At 36.7% G+C, this 24,810-nt stretch overlaps 1 protein-coding gene across 4 annotated transcripts in view; it reads right to left on the bottom strand.

Moving 5' to 3' along the window:
* The window catches only part of KIAA1328 (KIAA1328 ortholog), a 161,067-nt gene that overhangs the window by 119,036 nt on the left and 17,221 nt on the right, over positions 1–24,810 (bottom strand). For all 4 annotated transcript variants that reach the window (XM_045574982.1, XM_036419544.2, XM_036419548.2 and 1 more), the window contains one exon: positions 23,557–23,672. In XM_045574982.1, coding sequence (XP_045430938.1) covers positions 23,557–23,672 — 116 coding nt within the window. The remainder of the gene's footprint in view (positions 1–23,556; positions 23,673–24,810) is intronic.

The following is a 24,810-nucleotide window of genomic DNA, read 5'->3' as shown; positions in this document are numbered from 1 at the left end:
CAGAGCCTCAGGGATCTGTGTGTTTATAACCAAAGATCCAGCATTTGTACCACTGGAATCCCAGAAAGAGGGTAGCTTTTGGCTTCTCCCATAAGCCTTCAACAAAGCACATCCTAAGAAAAGCTCTCACCATATACTAGTACTTCTTAAGTTGCCAACATCTCTCTCCTCCCCACTGTTACCAAAACTCTGAGATTCATCTACACTCATTGTCTCTACTTCCTAATTTCCAATTTAAGTTTTGGCCCAGTATAATATGTTTCTCCGTTTTCTTGACAAATATCATCTAATCTATTAATTGCTAAATATAACCACCTGATTTGGGGTTTTTATCCTCCTTGCTGGCCACTTTCTCCCTCTTCAAATGATCTCTCCTCCTGAGTTACTGGCCCATTCTGCTTTTCCCTTTCAGATTATTCCTTTTTAAAATCTCTCTCACTGATTTTCCCTTTCTTTACCCCCCATTAATGCAGATATTCTCTACGATAATTCCCTAGGACCTAGTCTATTTTCATTGCCTCTTTCCACAACATTATATTCTACTATAGCTTCAAACTTAATGTATGCGGGTGACTCCCAAATATCTATTCCTTATCTATAAAAGAAAAGCAGTGTGTGAGGTTCTCTAGCAGTCCTGTATTCCAAACATGACATTATTCAGTAGAGTACATGCACATATTTGGCACTATATAGTTTATAAAATGTAGGTAAGACGACTGGTAATTTCTCACATCATTTTCAGTATTTCAATTCATAATGTTGAATTTTTACATTAAAATAACAAAAGCTAATGCTCCAAAAAAGTTTTAACACTCTACTACTCTTTAGAGCATCATCAAAATGTTATTTAATGGTGTCACTGTATTGCAAAGAAAGTGCTTATACATACCATTTTCCTTTGAAGGAAACATAAAATTTATCTTACTGGAAAATAATATTGCACGTTTAATTCCTGACTTGATTACCCTTTGAAGTGAATTCAAAATGACATATGGTATAATACAAATGAATAAAGTTAGGGTTACCTATATACAATAAAAAAGAAATCACACTGAATAAAGTTAAGGGCTATGTTATTCATAAAAATAAAATTTACTCTTTTTCTCTAACTGGCATCAATAAGATTATAGCAATATTCAGTTTTCTGACACCTAAATGAACTGTTTTCTAGTTCCATCTATACTGTTTGTGCAATAACTTTAAAAATGACTTAAAAGCAATGAAAAAAGTGCCACATAATTCACCACATTGGTAAAATCATTAATATGACCTAATTATACTAACAGAATAAAGATTACAAGTACTACATTTCTTTACTATACTTGACATTTTCAATGAACAACCAGGTTATGTATAGCTTCCCCCAGTTTGGGTAATGGCTCTGAAATATACAGACCAGGTAGAAATGACAGACTGTGTTTTAAGATACGCAGATCACCATACGGCAACAACAGGTATTAATGCTGAGCACGAGTTTGAATAATGAAAGTAGTTTTGTGCTTAAATAAATATGGCAAACAAAACTTTTGTCCCTTTACTCAAAGCAAATCTTTTCTAAGAGATATGTATTCAAAGTTGGATCACGGTCACCTTCATACAAGTAGTAGGGACCAATTATCTGACACTCCCTTTGAACACAGAAGTATCACACAAACAAGGCAGGCATTCTTCACATCTTTTCCTGGCACACTGTTAGCTCCTTCAATTAAAAAGAAAAAAAAAAAGTTGTGTATAAAGATGCCAATAGGCCCTGATAACGAAGTACCCAGCGGGCAATCTGTACGAATCCTGATAGGGCTCAGGGAAATAAATTGCCTTGGCATTATTTCTGAGGATGCCCCCTGGAATAAAATTTGGGGATGTTCTGGCTCTAGAAAACGGTAGAGGATTTTTAACTTTATGTAAGTGTCAATCCAATTGCCAGAGCAATCTCCCTTTTAATAAGAGTAGGGCCACGATAATGTAGCTGAAAACATTCACTCCCAGAATACAGACATAATCCCTCAGCTATCTGCTCCAATTGCTATCATACACAAGAGATTGATTAAAAATGAAATGCAAGCTCCACTGGGTGGCACAAGACTAAGCCGCAGGAAGGGTTACTTTCTCCTATTACTAAAATGTGCTCGGCCTTTTATTTTCTCATTTAAAAAATATATTTAGATTACAAAATTAAAACAAATAAAAGTAACACTGCATAATTTAACTGTCGTTTTCTACCAAATTACTTATAACTGTAACCATAAAATGATAATAATCTGCCATATGTGCAGCTGCAAAACTAAGAAAAGCACTGGTCAGTGCTGCTGCGAAATGTGGGCCTACTACTCCCCCTGGTGGCTGTGCAACTGAATTGCAATAAAATAAAAGGTCCATTTCTTTAAGAAAGTGTGAAATTTCATATAAAGTACTGTCAGTTCTGCTATAATGCTTGCTTTGAAAGCACAAATTTATGTTAGTGCATTTCATGTATTAAATAATTTGAGCAAAAAGTTGAATATCACCCATGAGAAACCGTAGGTGCAGGCAGAATACGGCACTCAGCTGACCCAAGCCCAGGAGGAACGCACAAGACACATACACACAGGCCTCATACTCCAAAAATCTACCAGCTATGGAGTTCACCTGTGTCTAATGTTAAGCCGTTCCATCCAATCACAGCTACCTGTCTACCACTTTACAATAAGTCACAGACTAAGACCCTTTTGATATCTATTCCACAAGCATACTTAAGGTATTTTCAAGATCAAATGCCATATTTATTGTAGTATTGTATTTATACATTTCTTTTTTTTTATGCCCTCACCCAAGAACATGCTCTTACTAATTTTAAAGGGAGAAAGGAAGGAAGAAAGAGACAACATCGATGTGAGAGTGAAATATCGATCGGTTGCCTCCTGCACGTGCCCTCACCAGGGATCTGCACCTGCCACAACCTGGGATCCCACCAGCAGTAACCTGGGTACAGAGCCCTGACTGTGATCCAACCTGCAACCTTTCAGTGTCTGGGATGACACTCCAACCAACTGAGCCACACCGGCCAGGGCAATATTTATACATTTCTTAATTATTTAATGTTCAAAGCTGTGCTATCATTTTTACCAGGTTACTTTAAAAATATTTCACTAATGAACTTTTTGAGTGTTGGCTCCTACACCCATTTTCCCATAAGCCCTGTAGGTTTTTGTTTTTCAGCATCATTTTGCATGTGGTGATGTTTGGGAACACACGTTATTATAGCAGAACTAATTGTGTAACAACTAGTAAAATTTAAATGCCTCTACTATATTAGTGTATAGGATAAGAGTAATTACAAATAATTATCTAAATTTTGTAACTTTAAAAAACGTGCTTTATTTCCATGAAAGTACTGACTTTTTTTTATCTTCTTTTAGGAAGGCGCTCTCTCTTCAGTTATAGATGTTTACAATATTTTAGGAGGGGAAAACAAACACATAGCCACTACTCTCATTCAGGCTATTCATTGTACCAAATAGTTTGTGCTGCTGCTCTGACAACCAAATTTTTCCTGAAGTCTGAGGTGGGACAAGGTCAAAATAACCCAAACACTGTCAGGATGATTCCTGTTTTGAGTTCACATGTCATTCAAAATTTGAATTGGTCAAAAAGTTGCATAAGAGAAATAAGCAGTCCATTAAAAAGAGAGACTAGGTCTGAGGGAACACAAACAGCCCGAGAGCTGCTCTTGCAGATGTTAAGTGGAGTTTCTCACAGGCCTCCCATGTTCTGAAAAATACCAGCATTACATTCAAATAAAAGGGAAGTCAGAATAAAACCTTTAGGGATTCATAATCCTTCACTTAGCTGACATTCTTGATCATACTGAACACCTCACTGTCACATGCCTCCCTTACCGAAGTGCACTTCAATATTAGCAGCTTGCCTCCACTGGGCTTACCCTTCCCACTATCAACCTGCTTCACACAGAGAAACTCACTGCAGTGTGGTCCATGGACAGCAGCCTTGGTCTCACCTGGGAGCTTGTGGGAAATGCAAAACTGTGGGCCTCTCCAGAACGGGCCAGAGCCTGCACTTCTCCAGAACGGGCCAGAGCCTGCACTTCTCCAGAACGGGCCAGAGCCTGCACTTCTCCAGAATGGGCCAGAGGCTGCACTTCTCCAGAACGGGCCAGAGGCTGCACTTCTCCAGAACGGGCCAGAGGCTGCACTTCTCCAGAACGGGCCAGAGCCTGCACTTCTCCAGAACGGGCCAGAGCCTGCACTTCTCCAGAACGGGCCAGAGCCTGCACTTCTCCAGAACGGGCCAGAGCCAGGTGACTGATGTACACATTCAAGCCTGAGGAGCCCTGCTCCAAACAATGAAGCTCCACACTCCACCTTGCACTTTTATAGAGTTAAGAAGAGCAGCTTTCCTGCCATCATAGTCAAGCCTCTTTTACAGTAAATTAACAGGAATGCTCATTTTAAAAAAAATTACTGCTATTTTGTTAGGCTTTTGAAGCTTGTTAGAATACTATCTGTTTGGATCACAATAAATAAGAATGAATAAAATGGGATAAAATGGATTAAATATGACTATATATTAATTTCTAAGTAAGCAGAGTTTCATGTATAAGTATATATAAAAAACACATGGTATATATAAAAAAAAACCTCTCTATCCCTCTCCCTTCCCAGAGAGGAAGGGAGAGGGATAGAGAGTTAGAAACTTTAATGAGAGAGAAAAATCGATCAGCTGCCTCTTACAAACTCCCCACTAGGGATGTGCCCACAACCAAGGTATATGCTTTTGACTGGAATCGAACCTGGGACCTTTCAGTCTACAGGCCGACGCTCTATCCACTGAGCCAAACCGGTTTCGGCAAAACACATAGTTTTTAATGTGCAAAATAGCAGACGTTTTAACACGTGCAAAATAGCAGACATTTGTGAATAAAAGCCCAAGCAATTTATGCTTATGTCATATTTCATTAATTACATAAAAAAATTTTAAACCTCACAGAATTCATGTTTTCTTCCCAAATTGGATATAAAAGCACCAGTTTATCTTAGTTACAATGAATTAAAACATACAGAAGAAAAGGTTTAATAATGGTACCCTTATTATATTTGGGGTGATAGGGTATTTACCAGAGCTCTACCGAAAACCACTATCTCATTAATGCTTGCCTATTCTATATAATAAAGAGGTAATATTAACTCTCACAACCTCACAAGATGGCTGCCTACGACCAGGTTGGCAGAGGGTTAGTGAGGGAGGACCAAACGACTGAACAGCAGACTGCATGGAGCAACCAGGCCACAGGGGGGCAGTAGGGGTAACCAGGCCAGCAAGGGGGGGGGGGTGCAGTTAGGGGTGACCAGGGGGCAAGTTGGGGGCAACCAAGCTGGCAGGGGGGGGGGGGGGGGAGTAAGGGGTGATCAGGCCTGTGAGTGGGTGGCAATTAGGGATGACCAGTCAGGCATGCAGGTGAGCAATTAGGAGCCAAAGGTCCAGGATTGTGAGAGGGATGTCCGACTGCTGGGATGACTAAACCAGCAGTTGGTCATCCCTGAGGGATCCCGGAACGGAGAAGGTGCAGGCTGGGCTGAGGGGACCTCCCCCATGCACAAATTTCGTGCACCAGGCCATCTCAGTCCTGCTACTCCCAACAGCCCTTCATCAATTCACCGAAATAAAGAGCAGAATTCACTTGTGTGGCTCGGCGTACTGCAGTTCCTTAAGGTCCCCAATGACTTTTTGTTCAACACATCCACTGTATACTTTATAGTTCTCTTATCTGACTTCTCTGGATCAGTAACTGTTGAATTGCTATCTTCCTTCAGCAATTTTTGGCACAACTCAACACTATTGCTTTTCGATCGCTATTTCTTCTCATCCTAAGCCCCTGTCTTTCTACACTTAATAAGTGTTAGGTCCTATCCTTGGCTTTTATCTGTCTTCATGCTTTAAGTTCTTCCTGGCAATTTCACCCAACTCTAAACTTCAGAAGCCAATTACATTCTGATGACTCTCAAAAGCACATATTGGGTCCTGAATCTTATTCTCAATTCCACATTCTTATCTTAATCAAATTGAGCTTATCTTCAAAGTTAATATGGCCAAAATTAAGTCATCACCTTTTTCTCTTTTGAAAATCTTTTCCCCATATATGCCTATTCTATATTCCCAATTCAGAAATCAGGATCATCAGATATGTTAGGTCCCTATTCTATTCTAAGCCACTGTCAAGTCTGTCTTGTCTTCTCTGTCCTCATTACCTCTGGCTCAGTCTTTACCATCTCTTTCATCTGGACTACTGACTTATTATACAATAAGCATCTGAACACTAACTTCACCCTTTCAATACATTCTTCATACTGCTGCAGAAAATTATTTAAAACACCCATCAGACTAAATTATTGGCCCCTATCTTCAATAATCAAAATCACTCCTCCTCCCCTAGCTGATACCCAACAGAGTAAGTCCAAACCCCTTTGCCATTCAAAACATTCAATGATTTGGACTAAACTTACCCATCCAGGATCATTTCCTCCATCTTGCCTTTGCAACTTCCATTTCAGTACTGCAAGTTGTACTTTCATTAAATCAAACTCCTGATGTTTCCTAAACACATTGCAATAGTGCTATCCAACAGAATCGTCTGTGATGATGAGACGTTCTATAACCATTCTATCCAGTACCAGTCACATACAGGGAACCAGGGAACTGAAAATGTGGCAAGTGTGACTAAGGTGCTGAATTTTTCATTTTATTCAACAGCAATCAATTTAAATTTAAACGGTCACATGTAGCTCATGGCTACCATATTAAACGGTGCAGGTCTGTGCTCTCTGTATCTCTCTATGTTGGAATATGTCCTTCTGTCCAGAATGTTTCTTTCTTTACCCCTTACTTACTGACATGGTAATTTTCTATTCATCTCTCAAGTTTCAACTCACTGTTTTATACAAAGTCTTCTTTGCTCCAAACAACTCCCACAATGGTTTATGCCAAAAGATAAAAATTTAAAAATAAAGTACCATTTATCATACTGTGGTTATTCTTTCAAGACATTTGTAGTGTCTGTTGTGTGTTAAATGCTGTGCACGACACTGATGTCACAAAGAAGAATAAATCAAACTCTGTAATAAATTTTTGCTATTAGGACAAAGAAAGAACTGCTAAACTATGTGAAAGGTGCTACCCTGGAAGCATCTGCCAATATTGTTCTCTGGACTACGCCCTGCTCTTTCTAAATCCTGGTGCTTTTCACATACTTTTCTTTTTGTCTGGCACTCCCTCCTTTGCCTTCTCTTCTTGATTAAATTCTTTGTGCTTTAAGATTCAGATCAATAGTCAATTGCTCTGGGAAGTCTCTCTTGATCCCCGTTAGCCTCTGCTCTGCTCTCTGAAATTGTACCCGGAAAATATGTTTACCACACTGCATTACAATATCTTGTTTCCCAAATATAGTCCATAAGACAGTACCTAGTACATAGCTGGCATTCAAAAACTTTGCGAAATATATGTCTACGTACTAAGCAAGAAAAATATTATAATTTTACATTATTCTTACTTTCACTTCTGCTAATAACATACATAACTCTGACTTCACTGAACCTTATAAGGCCAATTTACATCTTTGGTAAATGGACATATTCTGAAAGACCTACGAGTCAAGTCAAACTGAACACAGCCAAAACTTATTTAACTTATCCAAAAAAACTACCTGAGCCTTGTCTTGAGTCCCTGCCTCTTCAGGGGACCAATACCTACAAGGAAAAAAAGAGGTTTTATGCATTTTGCAACCAAGTACAATAAATGTTATACATGGTTCACTTTTACTCAAAACACTACCACTGCCTATCAACTATTTTATCTTTCACTATCTTCTCTCTTAAATCAAATCAAATGACCTAAAAATTATGCAATAGCCATTTTATAATTTTGGTTGTAAATGCTCAGAAGAGCAAAAAGTAATATCTTTCAAAGAGCAAAACCAAAATTGCTCATTTTTTATTCTTTATTCTCCTATTATGCAAAATTCCTATGAAATTAAATAAATGACAACAAAACAATAGGGGGGAAAAACTTAGGGATAATAAAAGTGTACCACAAAAAGTATTTGTCGCACTGAATTAGTAAAAGTTCTATTTATACATGAAAGTAAAAAAATCATAAATCAGTTTAAAATGATTATTTTCCACTTAGGATCAGAAACAAACTTCAAGCATTGTTTCTGATCCTAAGTGGAAAAGTATAAAGTCTTCCCATTTAAGAATAAGTGCAAGATTTTCACAAATGTCCTAAAAAAGACTGAGAAATTCTATTCTATTTCAAGTTGTCAAAGAAATTTATAATGAACTAGAGGCCCAATGCACGGGTGGGGTCCCTTGGCCTGACCAGTGATTGGGGCCAATCAGGCCGCTGGCTGGGGAGAGGGATTGTGGGAGGTTGGCCGGCTGTGGGAGGTTGGCTGGCTGTGGGAGCACACTGATCACCAGCGTACAGCTCCTGCATTAAGCATCTGCCCCCTGGTGGTCAGTGCATTATCATAGTGATTGGTTGACTGGTTGTAAAGGTCGCTTAGGCTTTTGTATATATAGATGGATGTTGCATTCTGTCATATTTTTTTCATCCATTGAGATAATCATTTTGGTTAAAATGATGAATTACATGGACTATTTTTTAATTTTGGTCATGATTAGTATATTATAGATATTTTTATGCAGCTGGATTTGACTTGCAAATATTCTGTTGAGAAATATCCTCTTCAATTTTTAGGAATAGTTTGTGTAGGACTATGTGCAGGGAAGAGACCTGTTTGTGATTGGCCCTTGAATGACTCTTGGGAACTGACTTCTTAGAATGTTCTGATAAAAACTGTTTTGCTCATGTAGAGCCTTGAACTGTACCAATTTGTCTGTCTAGACAGTTTTTAAAAATGATGTGCACACTTGCTTTTGGTAACTACACTCAGTCACACAGAAACTGTGTGACTAATCCCCAGTAAAGACCATGAAGTTGGTGAAATAGCCACTGGAAAGAGGCTGGATAATTGCCAGAGCTCACACAGGGATAAAAAGACATAGCATTCCTATCAGCCAGAACAGAGAAATTATATATTACACAAGTATTATATAGGGTTTTCAGAGAAAATGGCCCCAGATTAAAGATTGCTATGGACACATTGAAATGATGCTTAAAAACAAGATTCAAAAGACACAAACTGATTACAAATAATTTTGTTTCAGTGTCTGAATAATGACCCAATCTTTTTATAATCTACACAGAAAAGTATGTGAAAAGCACCAGGATTTAAATTCCACTTTAATAAAGTATATCCTGTAATCCCTAAAGCAACCACTAAATAAAACTATAAAGTGGCACAACTAAAATTCCAATAGAGGAATCAGAATAATGCACTAAACATTCAGCTAATACAAAACAAGCAGAAAAGAAGGCTCGGACAAATATGACAAACAGTAAACAATAGCACAATGGAATACCTAAATCCAACCATATCTATAATTAAATAAGTGTAATAGACTAAGCACTCATTTTAAAATACAGACTGTCAGACTGGATATAAAAAACAACACCCAGCTATAGACTGCATGCATAAATGCACTGGGGGGAAAAACAATAGATTTCAAGTATAAAGGATGGAAGAAGATAGGTCATGCAAACAGTAAGCATAAGAAAGTCACTGTGACCAAATTAATATCAACATGGACTTAAGAGTGGAAGTATTTCCACAGACATAGACACAAATTTCATAATGAAAGTGTAAATACATTATGCTCATATAAAAATAACAAAGGCATATATACTTAGTAGTATAGCTTCAAATGACACTATCAAGTGCTTTGGTTCAATTAACATTTAAATTTAGAAAACACTACTACTAACAACTACAAAGTACATACGTACTATCAATAGTATATATTCTTTTCAAGTGCACATAGAGTCATGAAGATATACTACATACTGGGCTATAATACAAGTCTCATTAAATTTTAAAGGGTAAAATTATATAGAATATGTGTAGGCATAAAGTAAATAAGTCAGAAATCAATAACAATGTACTCTAAATAGTTCATGTAAAATTTTTTCAAAAAAGTAAAAAATATTTTAAACTGAATGATAATGTAAATACGTTATTTCACAAATTATGTAATGCAAAGAAATCAGAGCTTAAATGGATATTTATAGTTCTTAATGCTTATGTAACAATGAAGAAAGTCTTAACAATGATCTGTTTCCATCGTAAGATGCTAGAAAATAATTGGAAAGAATCCATATAAGAACAGAAAAAACAACAATAACAACACACACACACACACACACACACATACACACACACACAAAATCAGACATGATGGAAAATGAAAAATGCCCAAAGTGGGCTTCTTGAACATTAATAAAATTGATAAGACCATTGCAAGACTAATAGGAAAAAAGAAAAATGCTAATTGCCAATATGAGGGGGGGAAAGAGGCGGTATAACAGATGTTATACAAATCAAAAGAAAAATAAGTAAAATCGCACTTCCTGCAATGATGAAATAGTATACTTGTATGGGTGTGTGTTTTTTTTTGGTGTTTTAAAAAAATTTTTTTAATAGTTTGTTTTGAACCAACTCTTCCACAGCTCTACACATAAAAACTATAGATGTAAAAAACAAAAACCATCTACCTCAAGGCACTGAAGGTTAATCAGAAACAGGAAAAGTAGGAGGGGAGTTGCCAATCAGAAGAAGGAAACACTGGGCTAGTTTCCTGTTCTATGGCTTTTCCCCAGAGTGCAAGTCCTATATCCAAGGACTCGTTCCCTAGCCGAAGTCACTGCTGTACCTTTGTCCAAAGCCACTGCGACACTTGTGGGGGCCCAGTTCTGGAGTGTCTATGCTGCTGCATTAATCTATGGATCTATCCATTGACTGTACTGCACTGGATTTCTTGAACTAAGCTGTGTCGAGGAAGTCCTCTAACTTTTTTTTTCTTGTAAAAAATTGTTTTAGATACCCTAGCTCTTCTAACTTTCCACATAAATTTAGAATTTCCTTGTGTATATCTACAAATAATGTTGCCTGGAGTTTGGTAGGAATGAACAATTCCAGAAAAAAATAACATATTTACTATGTTAAATCTTCCACTCCGTGAACATGGTTGGTCTATCTGTTTATTTAGGTTTTCTCTTATTTTTTTCATCAGCATTTTGAAGTTTTTAGCATACAGACTCTGCATATATTTAATGCCTAATTATTTTATTTGTGGGGATGTTGTAAATGCTGCTTTTAAAAAATTTTTAGTTTCCATCGCTTCTCGGCCTTTTGGCTAAGATCAAGTGTAAAAAATTTTTAGTTTCCAGTTGTTCTTTGTGACAGATATTTGCATGTTGACCTTGTATCCTGTAATGTTTTCAACTCATTTAATAGTTCTAGAATTATTTTTAAAAAGATTCTTTGGAATTTTTATGAAGATAACCAAGGTATCAGAGTTTAAAGCTAATATCCACCACCATATCCAAAACTCTTTGCTGTCTCATCAAAAGACTTTCCCTCTGAGTGCTTATTGTATGCTTTAGCCCACAAAGAGAGAGGCTGAGCAGCACTGCTTCTCACGTTACTCACTATATTTGTAATACATTCACACTATGTGAGGAAAATAAAAGCTCAAGTGACTGCACAAATCACCCGAAGACTTTGTCACCATGAGCCTCCCTTCCTGTATATTTTCAGCTAAAACTTATATTACCCAGGTGGTAGAAGATGATAATCCAGATTACAGAGATTACCACATGACAGAATCCACAAAAGAACTTGAGGGCATAAAACAATGTGTCTATAAAAATATATATTTCAATAAAGCTATATGTTTTTAATTAAAGAGAGAGAGAGAGACAGACAGACAGACAGACAGACACACACCCCTAGGGGGAAAACAAAACCCAAGTCAACTTTGAAAGAAAACCTACCTTTATCATAAACCTCAAATACTCCCCAAAGATAAAACTATAAAGCAGTAAGTAATTCACAGCAAAAACTTCAGTAACTATTGTACATGGCAACAAAACAACATAAGAAAGAATCAACAAAAAAACAGAGACTTACATGGGCTTCCTATCTGTCCCTTAAAGTAACTATATTTAACATGGGTAATGAAAGAAAACAAAAGATGAACACGTGAACAGAGGACAGAAAACAATAAAGAATGCCTAAGTAGATTTGAGATCCAAACAAAATGTTTTAGCTATAAAAATATGATGGAAGTTTAAAATTTTAATGATGTACTTAATGCAGTAGCTTAGACAGAAATAAAATGAGAAACAGAGCTTAAGAGAGATCTGAACAAGTTAGCTGCATAAAGAGATGATATAAGAGTTGAAAAGGTAGGAAGGATAGAATTAAGTGATCTAAAATATAACTAGAGTTTTCTGAAGGCAAAGATGGAAAGAATGGGCAACAGCAACATCTCTTATACAAAAGGCCCGTGGCCGTCACGCCATGATGCCATCACAACCAAACAAGCAGCAGCTCTTCCAGAGGGCAGGGTATGAGCTACTAACGAGAGCTAGGAGTGGCGGAGGGCAGGGTGGCCAGCTGGGGCAAGTGGCTACGAGTTATTTGTGCACAATGGGTCTCTGACTGGGCCTCTGGTAAGGAAATAACAAAATTTTTCACTACCAATGAAATACAAATCAACAGTGATTCATGATAACAAATGAATCCTGAGCAGGGTAAACAGAAGGAAATTCATACCTAGAGTCATTATGATGAAACCACAAAATTAAACAGATAATGAAAAGAGGATTGGGAATTCTCAAAAAAGATGAATAAAAAATGGAAACGAGAAGACAGTGAAATATCTTCAGTGAGCAGACAGATGTAACTGTCAACTTAGAATTTTAAGAATGAAAACAAAATAAGAACATTTTTAGACAGAAATATAAGTGAGTACCAGGAAATCTTCACAAAAAGAAGTGCTAAAGAATGTACTTGAAACAGAAGGTAAGTGAAGCCAGGTAGAAGATCTGAGAGGCAAAAAATAATTTGTGTGGGTTTTACTTAGTTAAAACTCAAAAAAGTTAAAAAAAAAAAATACCCCCCAAATTCAAATGGTAACGACAACATACAAACTGGAGATCAGTAATAGGATTAATGTGTTGTATGGGTGAAGAATAAAGATATTAACTTCAGACTTTTGGTAGGTTAAATACATATGTAAAACTGTATTGAGGAACCAGTAAAAAAATATTCACTTAAAAACAAAGTGCAGATCTTTTCTCAGGCAAAAATATCTAAAAGTGCACACAATGTACTATAAATATTTATAAGTAATTAATAAACAATTTTAAAATAAGGGCAAGAACATCTCCCAATAGTGTGAATAGGGAAGATTAATTTCCTTAGTTGGCAGTGGAGAGACTTAGCTAGATAGAGGATAAAATCTGCTGTAGCATGAAAAACAGACAACATGAATAAATAAAGAGAAAGGAAATTGTTGAACTAAACAGACTTGTTTTAGGATAAGATAGCTATATAACATGGAGTCAACTAATGCAAAGACAAATTGCCAGGCTGACCATAAATAAAAATAAGCCAGAAAAGTATTTGAAACTGCAAAACTGACTTTTATGCTCTTAAAAGTACTGATTATTTGTATATAATTGAAAGATAATAATCCACAGCTGTCAAATAGCAGACTGCCACTTAAACATTAACCTTTGTAGTAACATTGGAAATCAGAGGAAACTATACTTAAACATTATTTTTGAAGTATGAAAAATAAAGTCTATATACATATATTTAAAATTAGACCACCCTATTTCAACACAATACATAAAATATGCAGTCTTTTTATATTTTCATCTGAAAACCAACTGCTTCTTTAGTATAAAAGTGTCCCTGCTTAACTGGAAAGAGCTAGAGCTTCAGGGACAGGGATGGATCCAAACCAGCTGGAATACTTACTAACTGATTAACATTGGGTGAGTTGCATAACCTCTGTGAATTTCGGTTTTCTGAGCTGTTACCACAAATATACTAAGGACTCACCATCTTTTCAACCAGCCATTATTTATTCTTGTCACTACAGGTAATCTTGATGTGTGGCTATTAAAAGAACCTTACTTTCTTTTATTTCTCAAAGTTACATCAAAGGCATAATTAAGTGCATTAGATATTATCAGACTGGGAGGAAAAAAGACTAAAAGGAGTCACACACAGTACTTATGATCATAACAATGACAAATTGCTTCCCAACTCAGTGCCTATGAAACTAAGAAATTTCTTTAAGTCTGTAGTACTCATGTATGTTTTAAAAAAAAATAAATTAATGAGATACAACCTTATTGCACTCTTTATAAATTGTTACAACTCCACCCAAAATCACTGTAGTGAACACTCCCTACTAAAAATGACTTATTTCAAAATAAGATTAAGGACTGAAAATGTATTCAATGCTATAAAAGTATTAAGGGAAAAATGTATTTTATTGTTGGTTAAACAACAATAAAAAACTCAATTCTGTCACTACTAAGTAAGCTTGGATGGAAAATTAAGCCTACTCCAATTTGGCTGTGGAAATAGGGATTCTTTTGTGAACTTTCACTAACAATAAAGTTCATTTAAAAATGTATTATAAAACGGGGAAGCTACTCAATTTACATGTAATATATTATTATAAAAAACTGGCATCACTTCCTTTTAATCAATAATTAATATACAGATTTGATTTCCATAGCTGCAAATTATATCGTGAAATCCCCTGTACATATATTCACACCTGATATAGTCTCTCAAGTTAGTTTGCAAAACTATAATCAGAATCCTATATAATAAAGAGGTAATATGCAAATTGACCATCACTAACACAAGACGGCTGCCCCCAGATGGCCACCACAAGATGGCCAGCAGGGAAGGGCAGTTGGGAGGGACCAGCCTGCAAGGGAGGGCAGTTAGGGAAGGCAGTTGGGAGGGACCAGGCCTGCAAGGGAGGGCAGTTGAGAAAAACCAGGCCTGCAGGGGAGGGTAGTTAGGGGCAACCTGGCCAGCAGGGGAGAGTAGTTAGGGGTGACCAGGCTGTCAGGAGAGGGCAGTTAGGGGCAATCAGGTAGGCAGGCAGGGGAGCGATTGGGAGCCAGTAGTCCTGGATTTTGAGAGAGATGTCTGACTGCCCGTTTAGGCCCAATCTCTATGGGACTGGGCCTAAACGGGCAGTCAGACATCCCTCAAGGGGTCCCAGATTGGAGAGGGTGCGGGCTGGGCTGAGGGACATAGACCCCTGTGCATGAATTTTGTGAACTAGACCTCTAGTTAGCTATAAAAAACCTTTATGGGTTCAAGATAAATTGTCTGTATGTTGATTAAATAAATGAAAACAAATTACTTTAGTGCCTTGGTAAATAACAATTGTCTCTCTCAAGTAACTATTGCAATATTAGGCCTAAGCTCAAGAAAGGACAAACTGAGCAGTTCCTACATAAAGAGGTAATAACTGTTTCATACTGCTTTTTAAGTTTATTCAAGAGGAAGAAAGAAAAACTAGCTGATTTTATTCCAAGTTAGTTAAAATTAATATAATTTAAGATACTGATTTCATTAATCCCCCAATTAATGCATTATTCCAACTTTATGTATATAAATTTGAAAACATAGAGGAGATGGACTAATTCCCTAAAAGACACAAATTACCAAAGTTTACTCAAGAAGAAATAGGTAACCTGAATGACTCTATCTATTCGTGCCAAAGGCCATTATTGCCTTGTTCCAGATTTTAGTGGGAAAGCATTTAGTCTCTCACCATTAATTATAATTTTAACTATAGGTGAAAATGATGCTACACTATCATAATGTAGCTATTGTATAATTCATAATTGGAAGGTTGGCTATTATTAGTTAAAGGTATATATATATACCTTACAGCATCCAATAAGTATCCAAAAGAACAAAGTGGCAGCAAATAAGTCAACAAAAAAATAAAATACAAATTTTAAATATTCCATTAATCTAAAAGAAGGCAAAAAAAAAAAAAAAAAAGGAAAGACGAAGGAATAAAGATCAAATGGAGTAAATTACAAAATGATAAACACCAGTGTAACTGTAGTAAGAATCATATAAAATATAAAGGGTGGAAATGCCTCAATTGAAAGGTATAGATATTAGACTGGATTAAAAATAAAAAGTACAACTCACCTATCTGCTGGCTATAAAACATGTACTTTAAATATAAAGACACAATCAAGTTAAAATTTAAAGGCAACAAAAAGATATACCATGTTAACACTAATCAAAGATAGACAGAGTAGCTTAATAAACAGGAGCCATTGTAGATTTGAAAGCAAAGAATATTACCAGGCATAAAGAGGCTACTTCATAATGATAAAGAGATCACTTCATCAGGAAGAGGTAATAATCTCAAACTTTTTGCACTTGAAAACAGATTTTCAAAATACATGAAGCAAAAATGGATAACACGGCAAGGAGAAATAGGTAGATCCGTAATATTCAGAAATATTAATTCCCCTTTCTCCATAATTGGTGGAACAAGTGGTTCATGAAGCAACATGCACACAGGAGCTCTGCACCACACACCTGACACCTGTAGAGTAATCCACCTAACAGCAGCAGAAGACAAGTTAGTGGAAAACACGATCTCACACACACTTCCCAACATGACCCAAAGGTACAAATTGAAAAAGGAGAACTTAGAAGACAGTGAAACTTACATTTCTCCATTGCTCATATCTCTTACACAAAACATTCCCATTGCAAGAAATTGGCATAGAGAGTGCTTTAATACAGGGATATTGTTAAAATGCAGGTCCTGAAAAGTGAAGTTCAGCATGAGGCCTAACATCCTACATTCCTAACAGGCTCCCTGGTGTTGTTGGTGATCCTCCCATCACATAGCCAAGGGGTGCCCTTGCAGGAGCAAGGGAATGACATGAGAGGAAAATGAATAAAGGAAGCTAGGGTCCCTTTATCTTTGCCAGCTTCTAGAAAGTCAATGACAGGCTAAATAAATAAATAAACAAACTTTTTTTTTTTTTTTTTTTTTTTTTTTTTTTAGTGAATCTAATGTGGTTAGTCGTGGCACGAAGCATTAAATATGCATTATTTCATTTAATCTTCACAACAACTCTTTGAAGTAAAGGCTATCATTATCCTCGTTTCTCAGAGAAGGCATCTGAAGTGTGGAGGTCAGTTATTTCCACACTCACAGAGCTATCTAGTTACTGGGCTTAGCAAGGCTCAGGTGTTCCGAGCGGCACTAAATGAGCTCTACGGGCATTTCGTTTTCCCAACATTCTCCCTAAAATCATATTCATTTCAGGCTTCTCTTTCTTTTTAGTCCTTCCTCCCCTTCACTGGAAAGACCTAAGCATGACCACCAAATAAAGCAGCGACCTTTTGGAAATACCATCACACAATTGAACTGGCAAGGATTATTATAAATATTATATCTGCCAATAAACACCTTTTGGCTGACTTTTCTGTTGTATTCAAAAGAGATGCTTAATATTTTACCTCAAATAAAATATAATTAATTGATACAAAGTTAAAGGTAAGATATCTGAAAAATTCTAATTTTTACTGTAATGTCAAACTAGACCTACTCGCATCCATTGACATGATTACATGATGAACTAGGAAAACATGAATATTCTATACACTGGTGATTTCAAGAATGAAGCAATATTCTGCATTATTTAAAAATATTCCATAATGTATATATGTTTTTAAAATCAGCAAAAAGTAGGTTAAATTTTAAAAAATTAAAGAAGGCATTAATTATTAAGTATTCTCTACTAGCACAAAGTATTCAAATGCTAGAACTAATCATAGAGTTGAGGAAAGATTAACAGATATATTTGTAAATATCACCACAGGCTAGAGAATTCTATCAGTAATTACTGTCCTGGAAAACAATTGGGGGAAATGCAGTGCAAATTCAAATACCCTACATCTGTGGTCAGCAAACTGCAGCTCACGAGCCACATGCGGCTCTTTGGCCCCTTGAGTGTGGCTCTCCCACAAAATACCAGAGCCTGGGCGGGTCTATTTTGAAGAAGTGGCATTAGAAGAAGTTTAAGTTTAAAAAAATTTGGCTCTCAAAGGAAATTTCAATTGTTGTACTGTTGATATTTGGCTCTGTTGACTAATGAGTTTGCCGACCACTGCCCTACATGAAAAGTTCCTTAAACAGGTGCAGCAGAGTGGCTGCCTGAGTGCCTACAGCTTTGCAGAACAGGAGGCACTCTCGCAATGCTTCAGGTTTATTTCGAAGCCCTTGCATCATCTCTGAAAGGGAGGTGGTCACTGTGTTCTTCTAGCCATAAAAGAGAAAATCAGTATAACCAAACAAGTAATGTCCTCTCAATGGCTGGCACTTTATAGATAACTAGTAGCCCAGTGCATGGAATTTGTGCTCGGGATGGGTGGGGGGCGGGGGGAGAGGAGGTGTCCCTCAGCCTGGCCTGCACCCTCTCCAATCTGAGACCCCTCGAGGGATGTCCGACTGCCAGTTTAGGCCTGACCCCACAGGACTGGACATCTGTCTCAAATCCAGGACCACTGGCTCCTGACCATTCACCTGCCAGCCTTCTCTCCCCCTACTGCACACACACAAACCCCCCCCCCCCCACCCAGCCTGATCACCACCAGTGCCCTCCCCTCCTGGCCTGATCGCCCCTGACCGCCTCTCTTGGCCCAGCTGCCATGGCTTTGTCTGGAAGGACATCAGGAAGGTCTCCAAGTCTAATTAGCATATTAGCCTTTTATTAGAATAGATAATACAACTTTCTCTAGAATTTTTAAATGTGTAAGAAACCTACAAGGAAACTGTCCTACAACCACGGTCTTTTATCCTCTGAAGTCAGGGCTTGAAAACCAGTAACTTAGCACGTAAAACTTGCTGCCCTGGAGGTAGGAAAGTTCTAGAGAAGCAGACACTCTCAGGGGCAAGTGTCAGATTAAATATCAAAATAAAACTGAATAGGCAGATGAAATTTTCATTTCGACATTAAACCTCTTCCCAGAAAAAGGAAAAAATGTGTATAGGGAGGAAAAAGATAAATGGTGGTTTTTTTGGTTGCAAACTGCACCCCACCAAATAAAAATAAAAAAATGTTGTCAATGAAGAATGTAATCACAAATAGCTTTATAAATAGCTGAAAATATTGCCTTGCTTATAAATGAGGCTAGATTTTCAGAACATTAAAAAATTTTTTCATATACAATGGGCTATCTGGCAACAATGAAGGCTACGTTTTTGCTAAACAGCAGGACACAGTCAATGTTTTCAGTATGATAGTTCAGAAGATCCCACTACTGTGAGAAATCCTAATCTCATACTATTTCAAGAGCTCACATAGAAAATCCATAAAAAAGTCGGGGTAAAAATGAATAGCTATGAAACTCCAACTCTTTCGTAGTTTCTTCATAACCCTTATATTTCTTCCCTGGCAAAACCCCAAAGAAAAGAAGTCCTTGCAAAAACATCAGTTGCCTCCTGGCCTCATAAGCCAAGTAACAGTTCTATCCAAATCATCCTTATATGCTGCATCGGTTTTAGGCTCTGTCAGTTCTCATATATTTTTAGCAAGTATTTTGGGGCAGGAACACCTCTTAAAGCCACTTCTTTCCCTATCCTGCCAGGCTGCCGACCTTGTGTTTTGAACTTTGCAGACTAGCTCTGGCTCGGAGGGTCTAAAGCGCTGCCCTGAGCTGTCAGAACACAAGAGAAGAAGGGGCCCCAGAAGAGCTATGTCTTTGTAGTGGGCACCAAAAATACCTGAATCCGCTCTCAAAACAATTCTCTACTTGGTTCTGTTTAAAAATCTCCAGCAATCTGATTGGCAGCATTCACAAAAGCATCCACATATGAGAGACACAAAAGCTGATAGTACATGTAATATGCAAGGGGCAAGTACCTTCCCCAAAAACCTGTCCTTCCATATTAGCTCTGCTACCTCACTGGCATGTTCTTGGCCTCCCATCTGACACCCATCCCCCACTGGCTGACTCATTTTTTACACTGAATATTTTATAAATGTATACAAGAGCTTGGATGCCCAAGAGCGTTAACAATAACATCTCCCACAGTGAGATATTACAATCAGGTTAAGAAATGAAAGGAACAAAAATACAGAGAATACTTTTAGAACTAACACTGTGGCCTGACGTATTCAAAGGCCCTGAAAAACTTGCATCTCAAGATCAACATTTCAGAAGCAGAATTCTAAATATTCATAAGCAACCAGATCTTTCCTGAGCTCATCTGCTCACTCAATGCAACGAAACTAACCCTAGTCAGGTAGATAGCTACTCATAATAAAGTACTTTGAAGGGAAAACCAGATTATAACATTTAACCCTAAAAATTTTATTTCATAAACCTATTTATATGGAGACAGGCTCTATATCTAAAAGTGCAGATTTCAAAATTTTTTCTTTGCCATTTGGGGGATGGAAAAGCATCCCTGATTTGTATATTAAAGCGCAAGCATCTGTCCTACTGATGATATTCCAGGGAAGCACATTAGCATAAAATTTAACGATGTCAAATAAGTGGATGTGAAATAGGGACTGCGTAAAGACACTATTTCCAAGGCTGACAGAAACATCACTGTTTAGAAATGCAAATGAAACCATTATGTTCAATAATTATATGAAAATATGAACAGTTCAGCATGTTTTCCAGCCCTGATGGCGGTTAATGGGATGTATGCTTATGTAAATAACTACTATTAAAGCTAATGCTGAAAAAAACTAATAAATTCATACTAAAGCAACTGATTTAGTATGCTTTTAAACCCCAGCAGTGCTCACTTATTAGAAAAGAGTGCATTATTATGTTTAGAACTCATTACTGCTACAAGTCACTGCAACTCCATCAATTACCATGCATTAATGAAAATGGGACACATACAAAAAAATTATTGCCTCTCAGCAGTTTTTTTTTTTAAAGACAAAATCTAGGGGTATTACCGTCATGGGGCCTTGTAGGGAACTTATCCACACTATAATCTTTATTACTAAAATGGTACTCCCAATACTATCATTCTAAGGTATTTTGACCATAAGAAGGTCTAACCTTTATGTAAAAATAACAACATTTTACAAAATTGACCATTTAGCACGAATAAAAAATTTTTAATATCTGAATTGCATTTTTAAAAACTTTTATTAACACATATGTGGCAGTTGGTCCATTTTACAGTATTTCTTTTATCCTTACCTGAGGCTATGTTTATTGGTTTTAAAGAGGGAGAAGTGGAGAAATAGAGGGAGGAGGGGATGGACGGAGGGAGGGAAAAAAGGAGGAAAAGAGGGGGGGAGAAAAAGAGAGAGACTGCTTCCCATATATAAGCCCCTGACCCAGAAAAGGGATCTAACCTGCAAGCTAGGTATGTACCCTGTTGAAGAATCGAACCAGCAAATTCTTGGAGTACTGGACAATGTTCCAACCAACTGAACCACCTTGCCAGGGCAGACAGTTAATTTTTTTCCCCAAGGGAGGCCAAGAAGTGAAAATACACAGTGGTAGTCATACCAGTATATAGAGTTAGATGGCCTCATTCAAATGTAACAGATAAAATCCCACCCAGTTCTACATTTATGTCTCAGTGAATTCTGTGCAATGAAGGGACTGGATTTTTAAGAACAAACCTAAAATTTCCTTCTTGGCTACAAGATGGACTTTCTTGCAATATATTAAATATTGCAAGATATTAAGAAGCTGAAAAGACCTTGTTTAAAATTCAAGTTTAACTTGCACCTAACAGGAAAGAAATGCTGATGGAGCAGGAATGCAAATATATAAACACCTTTGCTCTCACTCTATTTGTGTCAACTTTCACAATTTATTCTGTTTCCTTCACATATATAATTAAACTAATCTTTCATTCTTTTTTCACATCCAGGAAAACAGAAAGCACTTCAGTGCCTACTAAATGTTAAAAATATTTGCTAAACCTCAGACATACTCATGTTATATAAAATGAGTATATGTTTATTTTGAAATTATTACAGTCACATTTGCAGTTTTGGCTCTCATTATTTCTTCGCCTCTCAAGAAGCTTCTCTTGCAATTTAGATATACTCACACCAGGTGGTGGTAGAGTGCAATGATGTGCAGCTCTAATAGCAAAATGCAAGTTTTCTCTCAAAAACAGTAAAATGCAGACATTCTCTGATCAAACACCACAGATTTAACAATTCATTCACATAACAGGTATTTTTTGAGTACATACTGAGTATCTGGTAACAGGTCTTGCATAAGATTCTCAGTGTACAATAGTGCACAAGGCAGAAATAATGTCCCATGAGGGAAACAGACAATAACTAAATGTATAATGAATGCCAAGTGCCCTCAATAATCTAAGCCCATTCACAGCTATAAAAACAAAACAAAAACTTCTTATCAAACTGAAATGAAGCAAATTCCTCAGTGTGATCAAAGATACCTAAAAAAAAAAAAAAAAAAAGGATAGCTCAGTTGGTTAGTGTGTGGTTCCAAATATGCCAACGTTGTGGGTTCAATCTCCAGTCAGGGCCCTCACAAGAAGCAATCAATGAATGCATAAGTAAGTGGAACAGCAAGTTATTGTTTCTCTCTCTCTTCCTCTCTAAAATCAATCAATAAATAAAAACTTTTTTAAACCTATAGCTAACATCAATCTTAAGGCTGAAATTACACATTTCTCCTAAAACATGGAGTTCAAGAACAGGGTGTTCTTTCTCATCTTTTATTCAATACATAACTGGAGGTATTGCAGAAAGACAAGAAAAAGAAAGAAAAGGCTTAAAGATCAGGAAAGAACGAAAACTATTTTTATTTGCAGATGACATAATTGTTCTCACATAAAACCCTAAGGAATCTGTGAAAACAACTATTAAAATTAACAAAGTGAGAATTTAGTATGGTCAAAGATAAAATCAGTATAAAAATTTAACTATGTTTCTAAATCCAACAACTGACTTCTTGCTGACTAGAATATGCACATGATGGCTGAAGCTTAGAATGCCATGACTCTCTCAAATCAATGGAGTCATCCCCTGCCTTGCGCCAAAACTCAAATGTCTTTTACAAGAAAGAGGAATAAACATCTATCTTGCTTTTATTACTGTTACTTCAGCATTTCTTGCTATAAAACAAGAAAGCTTGATCCTGACACAGATTCATAAAACATCCTTTAGCAGGTTCCATCTAATCCTAGCCTTTTCAGTTTTGTTTCTGCATTAATTTCCTTGAGATCTGTTCTATGCCTTGTCAAAGCAGCACATAATGAATGGTGAGATTCCTTAGTAATTCCTGCCTGACTTCTTTAGCAACAAGCTTTCTTGAATTGCTTTAAATATTTTTTAAAGGATGCTCCCTCATAAATCAAAAAACATTTTGCTTCAAAACTATACTGTCTCTTCAAAAATTAATTACTGTAAACTTTATCATCAATTCCTCCCTGTGGTTAGCATTAATACCTAAGTATTTTTAAGAGAACAAAATAATCTTTAAGTATGGTTTTGGCATTCACAAAAGGGTCAAACTTCCTGCACATTAAAAAAGAGAACTTTCAAAAAGGATATCTTCCCTCTCTTTGATGATCAGTTCATTCTGTTCTTCCAACTGCCTGATCTTCTTCTCAAATGATTCCTGCTCAGCTTTGAGTCGTTCTTCGGTCACTTCCTTTTCCTCGCTTACTCTAAAAGAAATAAAGAAATGAAAAGAAAATGCCTATGAGAATACAATACAACATGTGCCTACAGCTGCAGTTTACCCAAAGTAGATTTCTCCAGAGTATGCTTACCTCTTTCAAAGGTTTCTTCAGGGCTACTTTATGTATTTTTTTAACTAACCTTATATAAGGCAAACTTTTACAGCTGTCCAATAAAACACGCATGTGAGTTTAAAATCAAGAATGTTTCCAATCATCAAAAGTATCTTAAATATGTAAAGTCCAACATAAGACACAGGCTCCTAGTTATAATCTGGGACAGAAAAATATCTAATTTTTAAGACATTAGGTTTCATTTCTTCATTATCAAAATAGGCACAATCAATTTATTTTAATTTAGATATTTTGTACTTTCATTTAAATCCTGTCAATGACATAAACAAATATAAATCACTTAAAATTTCACTAAAAAGCCGAAACTGGTTTGGCTCAGTGGATAGAGCATCAGCCTGCGGACTGAAGGGTCCCAGGTTCGATTCCATTCAAGGGCACGTACCTTGGTTGCAGGCACATCCCCAGTATGGGGTGTGCAAGAGGCAGCTGATCGATGATTCTCTCTCATCGATGTTTCTAACTCTCTATCCCTCTCTCTTCCTCTCTGTAAAAAAAAAATCAATAAATATATTTTTTTAAAAATTCACTAAAAATACATAAGCAATTTTATCCTTTTTTTCTGGAACTAATACTCTGTATTCCTTAGTAGCATATAAATAACTACATTGGAATAAAAACACAGCATTAGCATAAAGCTTGCACTATATTTATTCTTAGTCCAACGATAGGGTGGTGAAGGCCTGGGGTTGGGTTGGGATAGAAAGGGTCCATGGCGGGGGGGGGGGGACATATATAATGCTTTCAACAATAAAGATTTTTTAAAGGATTTTAAAGTTAAAAAGACCGGCCAATAATTTTGATTCTTTAATGTCTAATTCTGAAAAGTATTCCAATTTGATATTATCAGAAAGGGGTGGTTCCTAACAAGAACAAAGAAGAAAACAAATCTTTAAAAAAAAACATGAAAACAGCTAAACAACAACATTAAAAGTTATCTTAAAATGACAGCCCCAATTTTCATGTTTGTCTGTGCACAGAGATGCTAGCCCTG

The sequence above is a fragment of the Pipistrellus kuhlii genome, unplaced genomic scaffold, assembly GCF_014108245.1.
Source record: "Pipistrellus kuhlii isolate mPipKuh1 unplaced genomic scaffold, mPipKuh1.p scaffold_m20_p_6, whole genome shotgun sequence".
Classification (NCBI taxonomy): domain Eukaryota; kingdom Metazoa; phylum Chordata; class Mammalia; order Chiroptera; family Vespertilionidae; genus Pipistrellus; species Pipistrellus kuhlii.
The sequence above is the reverse complement of the archived record's forward strand: the minus strand, read 5'-3'. Positions and strand labels throughout refer to the sequence as shown.